We start from the raw sequence: 16,027 nt of genomic DNA, 5'->3' as shown, positions 1-16,027 counted from the left end.
GAAACGAAACATAAACTAGTTATGAAATTCGCCCCTTTGACATTGATATATAGAGAATCCTTGCCTTGAGTTGGAACAGATCCCCAAATATTTTGGAAGTTTTAAACACTATCTTTATATCACTTGTAATTCCCACTTATCGAACAACCTCTCCCATAGCCTCTACCCCCATCTCTAGAACGACTACTCACATGCACACCGCCATGTTCTGACCACAGAGATACAGTGACTGTCGCCTATGATCGCCCAGATTGCCCAATTCCATTTGCTCGTACACACACTCGGGATCGCGTTCCTCGATGCAGCGGTTAAAGTCCTTCTTGAGCCAGTCTATGCTGGGCAGAACGATGGCATCCCCGAACATTTCCTTTCTCTCGGCGAGATGAAAGGGTGCGCGGACATAGTAGAACCAGCTGACCAGACGCTCGACGGGATCTCGAACCAAATTGATGTATATGGGCCAGGGTTCGTCCAGTTGGTCGAAGTCCAGGAAGGCCACGTGCTTCGTGTAGCTACTGGCTTTGGAGCTGTTGAACACTTCGGTGCGGACAAAGTTTTTGGCGTAGGAGTCGTGCATAATGACCACTTCGTAGAATCCCTCGACATCGCGACGCGCCTCGAAATTAAGCCGCTTGCCCAGGATCTTAAGCAACTCCATCATCTTTTCGCTGCCAGACTTTGTGACCCGATTGAAGAACAGCGTGTCTACTTGGGCGCGAGGGGTGTTGTTCAGCTGGGCGGTGGTCAGGTGTTTTAGCTGCCGGATTGCAAAAGTTGGGAGTGCTAGTTGGAGTAGTTTTCAGGCGGCAGGTTGCTTGGCGTTGGGAGCACAGACACAGAGTTACACGCACATAAACGAGTCAAACACAAGTAGGACAACATGTAAACTTTTTAAAAATAGTCTTTAAGCGGTTGCGTTTTATTTATTTTTTGTTCAATTTACTCAAGCAACAAACAAGGCAACAAGGCACCTGGAGGCATCCCATCATCTTAGAAATTTCGCAAAAAGTTGCTCCAGCACAGCTGGGTATGTGGGCATAAATATTAATCCTCCCCGCAACGAACACTTACCTTTGCTACTTAATCCTTATAAATCGATTTTCTATCGCTCTATGTCGCAACTAGCTAGCGAGTCAACCAAAAACAGCAAAAAAAAAAATAATAGGACTGCACTGACAAAATTCGAAGACAGAGTCGAAGTGTGGTTTGCGTAGTTTGGTTAGTGTTAGGATAGATTCTGTAGAGGATAGTGTAGAGCTAACTAGGATCGGAACAGGTAGAGTTGTAGATATAGGGATAGCTGATAGTCTACCAGATGGCTAATTGGCTAAACTGTTTAATTCTAGTGTGTGTGTGGGGTGTTGTTTGTGTTGTATGTATGTGGGTGGGTGAGTTCTCAACAGGAGAAAGCTACAGATATTGTGCGATCCTCGCCAGACACAATGAGTGCGACAAAGACAGCGCATGAACGAGACAGAGAGAGAGAGAGAGAGCTAGACAACTGATGAGGTTTTCTGGGCAGGCAAACGCTAAATGCTGTATGCTGAATGCTATATGCTAAATGCTGTATGCTAAATGCTGTATGCTAAATGCTGAATGCTGTAGGCCAAATGCAATATCAATCACCAAGGAGCTGAAGCTACCGTTGATGGACTTTCATCGATGGTTTCACTTTTCGCTTTATGAACCAACAATAATGTATGCAGCAATGTTTACGGCGATGTGGTAAAATGCAGGATATGCCAGCTTTATGGAACTGCGCTTACCTGGCCAGTGCTCTTCAGATATTCGAAGGTGCCGTGCAGGGTGTTGATGTCATCGTGCTCTGGAAGATGTCAGAAAGTTGTATCAAAAGGTTGTTAGAAATATATGTATAATACACAATTATAATTGCAATATGTAGATATAAAACATGTACCAAATGGTCTATGTGCGATAAAGATAGATTTATTTAGCTATATTAGAATGAATCACAGGCAAACTTTGCTCTGCGATCGACAAAGGTGATTTTTGAAAAACCTCACGATTATCCCATTATCGTCTAACGCCTCCTTAATAACTAATATCAGTTATCATCTCGACCCCAATTAAAGCGAATTACTCGCTGACCTTAAAAGTGGCGCCAAAAAAGGAAACAGACCGAGTACTTTTACTTTTCACTTGGGCCCGAAAGTGTTTATGCAATATTCGAATGGGATGGATGCTGAGGCCCAAGTCGAAGCTGAAGCCATTTACAGCTATGATAAATAAATAAAGACGAGTACGAGTACGAGTGCAATAAATATGCAAGCTCATGATAATTCCTTTCACTTTGCCGGCTCTCATGGGATGTGATAGGGATCATCCCCGGCGGATTCGAAAGGTCTCCCCATTTCCTCCCGTCCAAGAAGCAAACGCATGCAAATGGCGATTTCTGCGTGTCGTGTGGTCAATTAAAATGCTGATGCCAGGCATCTGTCCATCCGAAGGCGTAGGCAGTCCATACATTTTGAGTCGGCCTGGTAAATGACTGCAATTGATCAGTTGGACAGTTGGACAGGGGATGCGGAAAACATCTTGATTTTCAAGTGTGGTGTGGGTCGGTCGCACCACTTTTGTTTTGGCCAGGCCTCGGTGTTTATGGCCAAGCATTTCATAATTCGCGGCGAACTGGACGAGGAAGTCTGCGCATATCCAGTCCAATTGCTTTAAACCAGATCCGTTGTATTTGGTCAATTGGGCAGTTTCGGTGGAAAATGCGAATGAATGAAAGTGTTGCACCAACTGGTTTCAGCCGGGTTTCTGCATAAAACCACCGACAACAAAGTCACTGAACCAAGAGTGAAACACATTTTGCGGTCGAAACCTTAAAATAGAAGCCTGCTCCCCTTTTTATTTGTCACTTTTCAGCTGGATTCTCTTTCGAGTTTTGTGTGTTTTCGTTTCGTGCGGTTTGCAAATTGGGTCACATCCCATCCAGTTCCATTCGCCTGTCGATTTGCTCTGATTGGATTCGACTTCGGATTTCTCTGCTGTTCTAATGCGACCTTCAATCTCAGCCTAGCTCCGGTTATTGGCCATTTGAACTGCGATTGAGTCGAAGGTGAACCACGTAGCATATGTCGCAGCCTATTAAGTTGTGGCATTTAAGAATAAACATGTGAATTCATTATAGGGTGGGTACTGGATGCAGCTTATCATGGTGAAAGAAATAAACGAGCAAGGGGTAGTTAGGATTAATAAAACATAAATATTAATAAGATATAAAGTGGTTGTGCCGGGTATATTACTCAGAAAGAGTTCTTTCATCTTTCCAATATGTCTTCGCCAACTCTTGGCATATTAGATTACCTAAAATCCGTTTATTAATTAGGTATACCTACTACTTAAAACCCCATACCAAACCGGTAATCGAGAATTAAACTTTTCCGTATTCTACTCGAAACTTCCCTATATAGATATATCTGCCATTCTCAGCCAGACCCACCTTAACCTCATTCATTAGCCTAATGTTATGTTTCACTTCTCAATCTCTCCATCGCACCCAATCTTAGGATCCGACTCTAAAATTATCCGAGCCCCTTGGGACCGCCCCTGCTAACACAAATTGCTTGCTTGCCTGCATTTTCTAGCTGAATTGGACCTCAGCTACGAAACATTTGTTTTGACTACCAAGCGAACTTTACACAGTCGAAAAAAATCATCTAAAACTGAGGTAAACCTTGTGAAAGTCTCTCAATTACGAAAAGGAAAACCTATATGTTAGCTGCGTTTTGGAGTGCATTCATTCGTACTTTACTGGGATATATTTTCAATCTCCGTTTTATTTAATATGATTGCGAGATACTTTCTCTCTCTGTAGGTGGAGGTACCCCATAGCCGTTAGTGCTATTTTTATGGGTGTTTGGGTCTGTGGCTTAGTTCGTGTCTTGCGACTGTCTAATTGAAAATAAAGCTGCCCGGTTCGGTAGTGAGCGCAAAGAACTGGTTTGCTATGCATTTTAGCCAGGGGCAAAGTTGGCATTGCACATTTTTGCTAAGACTGTTGTTAGCGTGCCAGTTGAAGGTGCAAACAATTGTTGCGTTGGTTTCTTAGTACCGAGACAATAGCTTGTGACAGGTAGAGTGCCCAAAGATTCTAAAGAGGTTGATCTATTAGGTCGAGGGCTGCTGGTGATAAACACAGAGTTCCGACACATGTGTTGAGAGAAGGGAAAATGATGATAGGTTTTGAAAAATGGTTGGATATCAATCGAGGATTGACAGGCCAACTAATCTTTCTCAGTTCCTAGTTTTGTTAAAGAAAACATCGGAATGAGTGCTAGATATACACATGCAATAACATTTTAATAGATATAGTAATTATCTATAAATTAAAACTTGCAATGCGCTGGCTGATTATAATACAATAGGATAGTTGTTTAATTACTGTTTTTGTAAATTGGTAAATTTCTCCAATAAATCATTAGACTCCTAACACACTCCCCTGAATGTTTTCTAAAATCCGCAAGAATCTTCCGATTTTCCTCTGCTCATTTCCATTTGCCCGTTAGACCACGAAATTAACAAGCCGCCAGACAACATGGCTTGCATCGTTCGGCACCGTTAATTAACTTAAGTCAAGTTCAATGTTGCCAGCCAAATAACTACGTATAAAAATAAGTCCAAAAAGCCGGGCAGACAGAAAAATCGACATCTGCCGACGGCAACAAACGGTGTCATCATCATCATGACGGCTTAAACGAGCATGTTGAGTACGTCGTCATATTCGTATCTTTATCTCGTACTCGACCCCAAGTCGTGTGAGTCAATTAAATGAAATATTTATGAATGGATGAGCACTGGCTGAAGGTGAACCTTTTTTCCTGAATTTCACACTGTTTATTTCGTTTTGTTTTTAGCCCATAGAAAAACTCCATCTCCGTCACGAGGTGCTGTCCATGATTTTCCAAAATATTTTCATTTCTTTTTTCCTAGCGATTTGTTGCACTTTTTTCACCATTAGCCGGGTTTTTGCTTTTCTGAGAGGGGCTAACCGGGGACAATTTGTAACTGTCGGCAATTGACGCGTGCGCAGACGCACATGCAAGAGCGGCAACAATGAAGATGCCACCAGCTGTGCCGCAAACATAACCCACAAGTGCACTCTGGATGGTCCGTAGCATCTGGCCCGACTTTATCCTCTTGCACATCATCATCATCATCATCATCACTCACGGCACAGTGGAAAATCGACTTTGGCTGTGGAATTTGAGCTCTGAGTGCACTCGGAGCGGGTACATGCGATTTCTTAAGCAATTATAGATATTTTCAACTCACAAAAATGATACATTATAAAGGAATTCTTTGACAATTATAAAGGAAGTAAGCTTGCCAATTGTCGCTTTATATGGCCCTTTACAAAATGTACTAACTGAAATTGCTTTATTTGTCAGGGTATTTAGATTGCGGTGGCGGAGAAAGGCTTTCTTATTACCACTGTGCTGCAGCATGCATCAGCTGACTGCTGTTGTTGTTTGGCAATCACCGCAGTTAGGCGTGAAGTCTTCTGTTTTCTTCACCGGCCCCTTCAACTCGCATTTTCACCGCGAAACCCAAGCAACCAAGTGGAGATCACTTGGCACAGCTGCCGTTGGAGCTGCGATGTTGGGGCAACTTTTGCCTAATTTGCAAGTGGAATTGCACGGACCGAGCGCCCGCCAAACTTCCGGCATGGAAATTAGGGTTTTGCATTTCCAGGGAGCTTGATTCGATTTTGTATTGTTCCGCGGTTGCCTAATGACAGCAATATTAGTTGGTTGCAGCGGCCTAATTCGTGGTTATATAGAGTGGCAGAATCTCAAGTGCGGCCCCACAAACGCTTATTTCCATTTTGCGGCAAGTTTCATATTTTATTGCCTCTGCACTCAAGTGCGGTTTCCTTTTTGAGATTCGGAGTATGTTTGGCAAACATTGTTGTAGAGCAAATAGGTGTCAAGTGATGGCTTTTGTAGCTCATGGTAATGAGATCTCTATGGGAGCATTTAAAATAGTATTTTAAAGTATTTCCACTCAGAAATAAGCACAAAGTAAGCAAAAGGAAGTGGCATTGTTTTTCAATAAACATCTAACCTAGCTTTCAAATAGACTTTATAAATTATTGATTTGGAATTTTTTTGTGTTATTCTTCAATGCACTCGTTCCTAGCCGCTGTAGTTTAAAAACACAATCAGACTAGTAATTAGGTTTTCACGGCAATTAATCCTGCATTTCCTTTTCACATTATCTTTGTTTACTAATTGAATTAATAATATTACAATCAATATGTTTCATTATTTATATCGGCCACAAAAACAAAAACGAGCTTAACCCTAGTCAAAAGGTTAAATTCCCAGTCAGGCAGATAATGCCTCTAACCTTTTCCCCAGCGGACCTGTCGCTCCTAAATAATTTATTAATGCACAAAAGTATTGGCAAAAAAGGACTCCCTATGTACAAATGTATGGACCGTAAATAAACACATGCACATTGTAATTAAAATGTGAATCGCATCGACCATATATACTGTGTTATTTTAAATGACCAGTTTATTAGTGCCAATCCACAAGTACACACAAATGTGAAATGTACACATGTTTGAATTTACTTGTTGTGATACATTTAGAAAATAGAACATAATTAATTCACGAGCTCTAATTTGGACTAAAACGATCCACTAATTTATGGCAACCGCTAACGCAAAATATTAACAAAGGTCTTATCCCCCTGAATCTGTTATTTGTATACCTTTTTCATGGCTGAGGCTTGGGTCAATGTGGTAATTAAAAATCAATTGGGCGTATCTGGCAATCGAATGCGGTGTGGCATAGATTGGATGGGTTGATTAGGCCTCTTTGGTAATACGTATTCCACAAAAAGGTAGTTCTTAGCAACCAAAACATACTTCTGTGTTTTAGGAAAAACTACTGTTTTTAAGAACAGGCTTTAATGTTAACAATCTGATGTGTAGCAACTATCTTTGACCTAAGTGAATTATTTATTATTATTATTCCTCAAGCAAACCATTTCTTTGCCATACTTTAATGAACTTAATGCATTTCGCTGAGTATGCATATTTTCGAAAGCATTCCGCTAATATCCACCAGTCGTACCCTGTTTCCATCCACCGTTTTTATCTCTCTTCGCACAAAGCTTCCTGTCCAAATCTGATGCCCTGTTCCGATAGGCAACGCAACGCGAATGCAATCGAGCGCAAATTCTGGCCCACAACCTGGCCTTGTGTCCATTGTTCCGCGATGGAAGATGCATGGGATGAGTTAAGATGAGATGAGGTGCACTGCGATGCGATGCGATGCGATGCGTTAGATATGCACCTGAGATAGTGGTAACTGGGGGAAGGGGTATGTGTTTCTGAATCTGGGGGATAGTGACTTACTGCCCGCATCGTGTCCGCTGATGTGGTTGCCCGTTAGACCCAGGGCCGAAAACTCGGATGGCTGCAGCTTCACCTCCATCTCCTTGAGGCGACTGTTCAGTTTGTTGGTGTGCATGAACAGGAAGAAGGTGCACGAAATAGCCAGCAGGGCGATCAGCTCCACGGAACTGCAAGAGAACAAGCAAATTAATTGTCAGTCAAAGGTTACCCAAAGCGCGAACAAAGGAGGATGGCGTCCGTTCGCCATTCATAATAGCCATTAAGCTTTTATAATTTACGCCAAATTGGTTTTTAGCAGCTATTATTTCATTTACACTTCGAATTGCTGTCACAAACAGCGAGCTACGGGCTCTCCACGCTCTCCACGCTCCCCAGGATTCGCCCGGACCCGCCCTTCCCCACAATTGTCCGTGATTCCCCAGGATTCCCAGGATCCGCTGGACTCGGCGGCAGAGAAAGGTGGCATAGGGGCAAAGGTCCAGGCAGCGGGACTACAAAGTGTGCGCTGTGACAACATTTAATTAAGTTCTGAAAAGCCGGAACGGAATAAAACGAAACAACAAAGCAAAAATCGGCGAAGGGACACAAGAAATGCACTTGCAGTGGAAATGGGGGGAAATTGCAAAAATTATAAAAGAAATTATCAAACAACTGGGGATGGTTGTGGGGTGTTGCTCCAAGGAATACCTGACAGGTTTGCGGTACAGCGCAGCAATTGAGGTATTTAAATCGTCCTTTATGAGGAAAGACTCCAACCTTTGAATTTCTTGCAATTAAAACAGTATTTTAATGTATTTTCGATAAAATAGGTAGTACAATATTTTATTTATAAATACCAATTTAAAATGTTAAATGCCTTTCAAAAATTATTAAGTACTCTTGAATGTATCCAACTGCTTATCGTTATAAAATGCTTTAATAGAAGCCAAGCTCATATTGATAAGCGTAATAACTTGAAATGTAAAACATTTTCCATTTATCTTTATTGAATTTTGTAAGTGGCTTTATCAAGTTTCCCCTTTTGAATTAAAAAAGCAGTATTTACAGAGCTTTCATTTCCTTGAACAACTATCCCTATCGTCGGATTCAATTTGCTTGTGATCTCGAAGTGGCAATGCGTGTCTCGAAAAACACCTTAAATAAGCCGGATAATAATATATTTGTGCTATAAAAATTGGATAATAACAGTAATATATATTTTTCCGATCCCCTATATTAACTAAAGTCCTGTTAAGATATTTTCCTCAGCGGACGAATTATTTGAATACGAATACGAGCAGAGTTCCTGAAGGTGTCTTGGCTTTTTCTGGAACTATTTCGCTTGAGCTCAAACACCAGTTTAAACGACTTTCAATTGTTTTCCTTTTATGCATATATTTTCCTACCCAATTGAATTCGCAGCGTTCAGATTTGGCATTACTTTTGCTTGAGTCGGTAAGCCGGGGAGGACAACAATGACCCAGTTGTGAGGGCTTAGCCAAGTTGCAACAGACCGGACAACCTTTTGTGGGTCCTGGTCAGTCGGGGAGCACACAAAAAGTATATAGTTAAGTTTAGGTGTATTTTTATTTTGTTTTGATATTTTGCTCTGCCCAGCGTTGATAACAAAACACAGCAGAAAGAAATAGAAAGGAAACAACAAACCTGCTAAAGAGAGTTGGAAAATAAAACGAAGCAAAAATTGCAATGCAAACAATTTTCTTTGGCAACTTTTTAATGCAGCTGTCCGTGGCTCCACTGGACAGCATGGCAGAAAAAAACGAAATTAAAAGCAAAAACAGAGTGTACGTGTATGTATTTTTTATTGTTGGCTTTTGTTGGCATAAATCTACGGGCAGATAGCACGAAAACTGGGCAGACAAACACAAGAAAATTTAAAAAACGGTATCAAAATAATAATGACAATAAATGCGGCCATAGAAGGGAGACAAGTTCGCCAAAGAAACCGGGGAAAAAATCCAGGGCTAAAACCGATAGCTGAAACACACTTGCAATTTAGTGGTCTATAATATGGTACACATTTTTACATTGCACATAAATGCTGTTTATTTTGTTTTAAGGTTTCCTAAAGCTATTCTAATTCATTGAGACTTCCAAGTTTGTGACGATTTCGGAATACCCAAAAAAATGTATCTTCACTTTAGCTTCATAGTCTAGTTTGAGGGGTCTTGTTTAGTTTGTCATCAGGTGCACAGAGTAATTTATTTCGAGCGACTGCACTGGAGCTGCTCAGCTGGGCAGAATGTCAAAAAGAGGAAAATGGGGGGAGTCAGGGAAAATCCCAGGTCAGACTTCAGTGAAATGTATCTGCAGGATAGACAGATGCAATTGATAGTCGAAACTGTGTCCAGGGGCTGGCCCAAAGGAAAAGCTCCTTCAGACGGTCACCTGCTGTGTGGAATCAGCTCAAGTTGCTCAGTATATGTACGTTTTTTGGGGGGGCTTCATTTCATTAGCCCACAGTGCCCGCCAAAAGTTTGCGGCTTATGTGCACGCGAATGTTACGGCTGGCCATTCATGGCCCGTTTTTTCCCAACTTATTGTTAAAGTTGACACTACAGTGCCACGCAAATCCCACTTAAGCGCTCTGGCCCCCACAAACTTGTACTTTTTCCTCCGCATATCCCAACTTTGTTACTCATGTACAGTTGCGGTTAAAATAAAATTGTTCTTAGAGCTTAAGAATAAGAATAAATTATGTATTAGATCCAATAATTAGATTCCGATAAAGATTCCTATAATGATCATTAGTTTCTTGGTTGATAAATAATATATTTGATAAGTAATCTAAAATTAGCTCCTATAATCTTGCTCGTAGTTGTAATTATATCCTTTGGCCAGCCCCAACAAAAAGACTGGAATTTATTGACATTTTGTTTGCTACTCCCATTGGATCGCCGGCGTGTAAATGCCGAAAGTTATGTGATTATTAAAATAATTTTACGTGACTGCTTCGACTTCTTTGACAATTCTGGAGGGAAAGTTCAGGGGACTTGCGAGTCGGGGGCTGTAGATATCGGTTGGTCCAACTGCAGTTCGTTTGCTGCCACGTAGCACATGTGCAGGCCATTAGGGACCCAGAACCCGGGACCTCGGCCACACTTGGTTCGTTAGCGCTTTTTTTGGGACTTTCAACATGGTATACTGTATACTATATGTATGCGATGCTAGTTCTATTTCCCTGCTCCGTGGGGGCGGAGCTGGGGTGGCCGTGGGCGTGGCAAGCGGGGGATGTGGCTCCAAGAGTAATAGCTTCGAGCTCGATTTCCACAGTGGCACAGTTGGCTACAACTTCATCAAGATGATTGAAATATGTGCGTGCATGTTGGTAATGAGTGAAATGGGACGAAGAGTTATAGATATCTTAAACTAAGCTATCGTTTGCTATGTTTAAGCTATTTTTGGGACTATTTTCTTCTTTCAGTATTTCTATGTATTCCAACGTGTAGTTAATCAGTTAGCAGCCAGTTCTGCGAATAGTAAATCTATGCGTTTTGTGCTGAGGTCTTTTTGATATGCCTTCGGGCATGTTATGCATCTAACAGCCATGACTATAGGTACGATTATTCCTGCGGTTCATGCATATCCAGCAATTTTTCAGCGAATTCAATTCCCATCTCTGAGCGGGGAAAATGCAGAATCACCAAGCAGTTGCCATAGAACGCAGAGTTCATTGGCCAAGATGCTTTCCGTTTATCCGTCAGCATTTGTTGGCCAACAGACCGCACCTTTCACTTCGCAGGGAGATGGGGGATCGGGTTGAGGGGGCTTGGAAGTGGAATAAGTCAGCTGCCGTTGCATGCAAATTGCTCGCCATTTCCGCTCATTGTCATTCGACTGCCCATACACGTAAGCCTAGGCAGCAACTACCAACTGCAAACATAATTTAATTAAACGATGGCAAATTTTCCAGCTAATCAAACTGTAAAACGGCAAGCGACCAACGAAATTGCAGCCAGTTTCCAAGGCATTAGAAATGAAGATTGCAAAATGTGGGGTTCGATGAAAAAGTACAGTGGAGCTTGGGTGAGTTAAACCACATATATACTGGTAAATACCGGCAATTTCTAATAATTCATTTGCCATCAATAAACGGTGTATTCTGAACTCGAAACTCGAGGGTAATAGTCGATTTCTTTTTTAATACCAAACCCTTGCATTATTTAGATTGTACTTAATAGATTACAGATCTGCAAGATATGTTTCAAGATGTATCTGGTATGATTGTACGGATTCGGATTGCGGACTTTGCACTCCTGGCAACCACTCAAAATATGCTTCAGTGATATACAATGAAGCAACCCCAGTTAACGCAGCTCAATCTCGGTTTATTTGCAGAGCAGGCGCAACAAATTGTTTGAGACATGAAGATTTCTTTCGCAATGGGTCCGATATTCGATGGGGATCTGCGAAGATGAAAAAACCGAGTCTCGCTTGGAAGCCGCACACTCCAATCAATACACGCAATAGGCAAGTTTTCGGTGTTTGAAAGGTGTTTGAACCCAGATTTGCCCCCAGCCAGCGGCATTACGATTAGAAGTGGACAAACAAGTTGAAAGAACGCGAGTGCTTGAAATATGAAATCATTGGATCGAAGAACACCTTTGAATCTTCTGGACCCGACTCGGTGGAACTATTCTTTGTTGAGCATTAGCATTTCGGAGGAAACGCCTGGCACCATGACATAACTCAAGCACTAGGCGGCAGATCTTTTTATAACTAGTTTGCCCCCGGGTCAGACCATGATTTGCCTGATTTGGTATGCAAAGAAATTGAATTTTATTCGCGCTGGCGGCTTTTTAGCGTAACAAAAGTTCAACAAACTTTCAGACAGCGCTTTTTTTGGGAACCTTTCGCTTGACTTTTGACTGGCATTCGCAATCCACGAGCACTTCATTAGGCAATTTTCGTGGGTCCGGCTCAAAAGCCCATTAAAATTGTCAACTAAGGTCAGTTAATGAGGCCTTCCGTTTTGGATTGTGTAAGCCTGTAGGAAAAGTGTGTGAGAAGCGCATAGAGAGGTGCAATGAGGTCGAGGGGTCAGGGTTCAATCTCTGAGATGAAGGTTCCGTTAGGCTTTATCCCAAGACGGTGGGCACATTTGGGGTCATTGCAGATAGTTTCCCGGGAATTCATCATGGATATTTTTTGAGATAGATTTAGAGATTTTGGCAGCCAGGGCTATCAAATGTCTTATATGCATTCATAGATATATAGGCATTTTTAAGGAAGTTAAATTCAAAATCTTCTAGCTTTAAGATCTACCAGCCGTTGTGCGATGCAAAGACCTCTCAGGCCACATTTACGAGTAATCACATTTCCCTCGGGCTTGGTCCACAGGCGGAGTTCGCCTGGCCCACTCCCAATAAAACTATTAACTCTAATCTGATAGCAGGCTCCATGACATGGGCCAGCATATAGATAGACATCAGCAAAAGCAGCAAGAGGGCAGAAATCTCGGCTCAAAGTGAAACTAGGCCGATTGTAATTAAAACGTTCTACGTGCCCCTGTCGATGATTTTCGGTTTTACTTGGCAGTAGATGGAGCCAAAGCTGACCCACATCCAGCAGTAATACTTCACAGCAAATCTTAGATGAAAAGTGCGTACCGGAAGCTCTGTGTCCAAAATGTAACCGAAGAAAATTGAGATAAAAATGTTAGTTTCGGCTGATTGAGCCAATTGAGCAATTGAATTTAGTGACGCCACCAAAAGTGAAGTAAAGCAAGGTTCGAAAATAAACAAAAACGCGCAATGAGTAATAATAATAAAATAATATTTTGATTAGAAAGTTGTATAATCTCGAAAGAGACGAGCGCTACGATTCGAGTCATGTGAATTTTTTATGCAATTGTTTTTCTTTTCAGTTTTTCGGTTTTGTTTTTGCACGTAGCCTCCCAATTTTGGATGGAAAAGAGTCGGAGTCTCGGGGGCGGGTTGATATTGTATTGTATAAGTAGGTATAGCCGTGGAAATAGCAACAATTTTCAGCAGTCTGAAAAGCCAGCAAAGCTTGGCATATGATTTAATTGAAGCCGCAAAACAAAAGCAGCAACAATCGTCCACAGATTGGAACTGTGTTTATTTTAATTTCACAAATGTTATGCCATTTTTGAACTACATTTTACCATTATTCTTCATTTTTTCTCTTTGCATTCGGCGCTGCTCTTTTATTTCGTTATTTTTCTGTGGTTTGTTTACTCTAATAACAAGCCTCTGTCAGCATTTAAAAACTCATCAAAAAAAAAAAAGAAACTGTTTTCCTCGTTTTTCACTGCGTTTTATGTGGTAAAGTAATTGTGATAAATTTTAAGTAAACAAGCGAACGGCACTGAAAAAAGTTAGGTCAACACAATTGCTTTTAGACAATGTTTAAACAGGGTGAGATGGTCTAACAAATTTGCCTGGACTTTAATGGAATTTCGGTAGTGGCTTTGAATGAGGAAAGCGTTTTTGGCGGTTTAAACTAGAGCTCCGAAACCTAAATTATTGCCACAAAAAATGTGGAACATTATAGTCTATTAAGTTTGCAATAAACTATTTTCATTAACTTAAAATCCATTTGATCCATTATAACGCGCTTAAAATGCTTTGTTATTAATTTAAATAGATTTATTAGATAATTAATTATAATTACAGGCTTTTTAACATGTTTAAATAAAGTCATGGATAAATTCAAATTCGGGATAATGGCTATCTCAGCTATTTTCACCATTTTCCATGTTAGGGAGTCATTAGCTTTCGAGTTTAATGAGTGCAGCCTCGAAATCCATATACTCGTACAATCAAGCCGAAGGCGACGACTTGCCCGAAATTATTTTAATCTGCTTCGGCACGCTCAAGTAAAATTTAATACAACAAATAAGAGTTAATGACTTTGCCAGCCGGAGCGTTCAACAGCCGCAAAATAACAATCAAAAACCAAACGATTACTGCAGATGCTGGTAGAAAAGAAAATATTCCGAAGGCATTTCACGCCTGTGTCGAATATCGCATATCCCATACCCCATATCGCATATACCGCGTGGCATAAAGTGGCGCTTAACACGCACTTAAAAAATGGAGTTGAATCTGCGAAGTCGGGCTTTATCCCCCAATATGTTCTCCCATTCCACCTTTCTCCTCTTTTTCTATCATGACTTACTTCCATCCATCAGCTGGCTTGTTGCGAATAATTCACGTTTCAAATAGAACGTGATCCCATAAAAGAAAGCTGGCTAAAAAGTAAAAAGTAAAAATAAAATCCCAACCGGACACTGCATTCTGTGCTGGGAAAAGGTCTTCCTTTCGATCAAATGGCTAACTGCGGTTACTGTGTAATAGACGCAAAAAGTACAAATACAACTCAACTTTCAATAGCGAATTGTGCGGCGTTTTCAAGGAACGTGCAACTGCAACGCTCCGCTGCAAATCTGCCAGCGACAAATTGTTTTTGCTTAACCCGATACAAATAGATACAGATAGGTACAGTGCGGCATCAATAGAACGAATGTATATTTGGTTTCATCTTCTCAACGTCGAGTGTGTACAACACTAAATTAAAATTTGTAACATAAAATATTTAAACTTATTCAAATATTGTGGAGTGTTTTATAGCTTCAACTATATGTTAAACTAAGTGTATTATCGTCACATATTGCAAAATTCTTTATAACATTTTTAAAAATTTCGAGCTAGGCAAGCTCCTCTGTGGTTAGATAGCCAGATAGATGGATGTATCTGTGCGAATGGAGCTGCGGCTAAAAGTCAGAGTCACAGTCATGGTCGTTGAATAAAAGTGTCAATCTTGGCCAGCAACATCATCATTATCGCCCTCATGATTATCGGTGGTAAGACAATTTGCTCTTTTGTCTTCGAAAAAGTAAAAAAAAAACGTGGTGGCGAAAAATTGAATGGAAAGTATCTCACAAAAGTGACAGCTGTTTGTAGTCTCTGCGCTGGAGCTATATTTGCCCAACGTTTTATTAAAAAGTTTTTAGTTTGTCAAATGCATAAAGGCACTCCTTTGTTATAGTATGACTTGTTTGATTCTAAGCTTCTTCCTAATTTCAGTTTAAGTTAAAAGTTCGAAAGTATCAAAGGATTAGGTTATCATAAATATTTAATTTCCTTATTATTGGTTCTATTTTAGAGCCAGCACATTTTGAGTCAATTGTTGTAATTTTTTAAGTTCTTAGGCTGCATAGCTCTTTTTAAAGCATCCAATTAAAATGCCATTCCACCCATTTTGCTCGTTGTGCTCCATTTAAATATACTTTTCCATTCCCGCATGTCAAATGAAAAGTGAACAAGTGAGGTGAAGCTTCATTTGGCTTAGATTAACGCGGCTTGTAATTAAGTTGTAAAACCTACGTGCGGGCTTTTCAAGTATCTGCCCCGAGTTTCCCCTAAATTTCGCCTAGTACACACATAAAAGTCCTAAGTACACAACACATCTGTGGGTGGAGTACTGGGAAACTTGTGGCAAAAATGGAACTGGAAATTCATTAAGGTCTGCTGCCATTTTTACCTACACTTGCCGCGTGTTACCGACATATAATGTGTATACATTATTTTTTACTAGAAAATATAGTTACAAATAAAAAAGGTTGAAATAAAAAGGGAATTTCTCCTTCCCCTTGCCGTGTCTTGCATT

General features: G+C 40.8%; 1 protein-coding gene across 6 annotated transcripts in view; it reads right to left on the bottom strand.

The window, feature by feature from the left end:
- LOC120448469 (heparan sulfate 2-O-sulfotransferase pipe) overlaps nucleotides 1-16,027 on the bottom strand; it is a 39,207-nt gene that overhangs the window by 12,600 nt on the left and 10,580 nt on the right. For 5 of the 6 annotated variants that reach the window (XM_039630487.2, XM_039630488.2, XM_039630492.1 and 2 more), the window contains exons 2-3: nucleotides 7,394-7,560; nucleotides 1,767-1,825 (exon numbers count right to left, since the gene is read on the bottom strand). In XM_039630487.2, coding sequence (XP_039486421.1) covers nucleotides 1,767-1,825; nucleotides 7,394-7,560 — 226 coding nt within the window. Of the gene's footprint in view, nucleotides 1-191; nucleotides 758-1,766; nucleotides 1,826-7,393; nucleotides 7,561-16,027 lie in introns of all 6 variants that reach the window. The other variant, XM_039630489.2, reaches the window with a different exon arrangement.

This window comes from Drosophila santomea, chromosome 3L (genome assembly GCF_016746245.2).
Source record: "Drosophila santomea strain STO CAGO 1482 chromosome 3L, Prin_Dsan_1.1, whole genome shotgun sequence".
In the NCBI taxonomy this organism is placed as follows: Eukaryota; Metazoa; Arthropoda; class Insecta; order Diptera; family Drosophilidae; genus Drosophila; species Drosophila santomea.
This window is presented reverse-complemented; position numbering and strand designations above follow the sequence as displayed.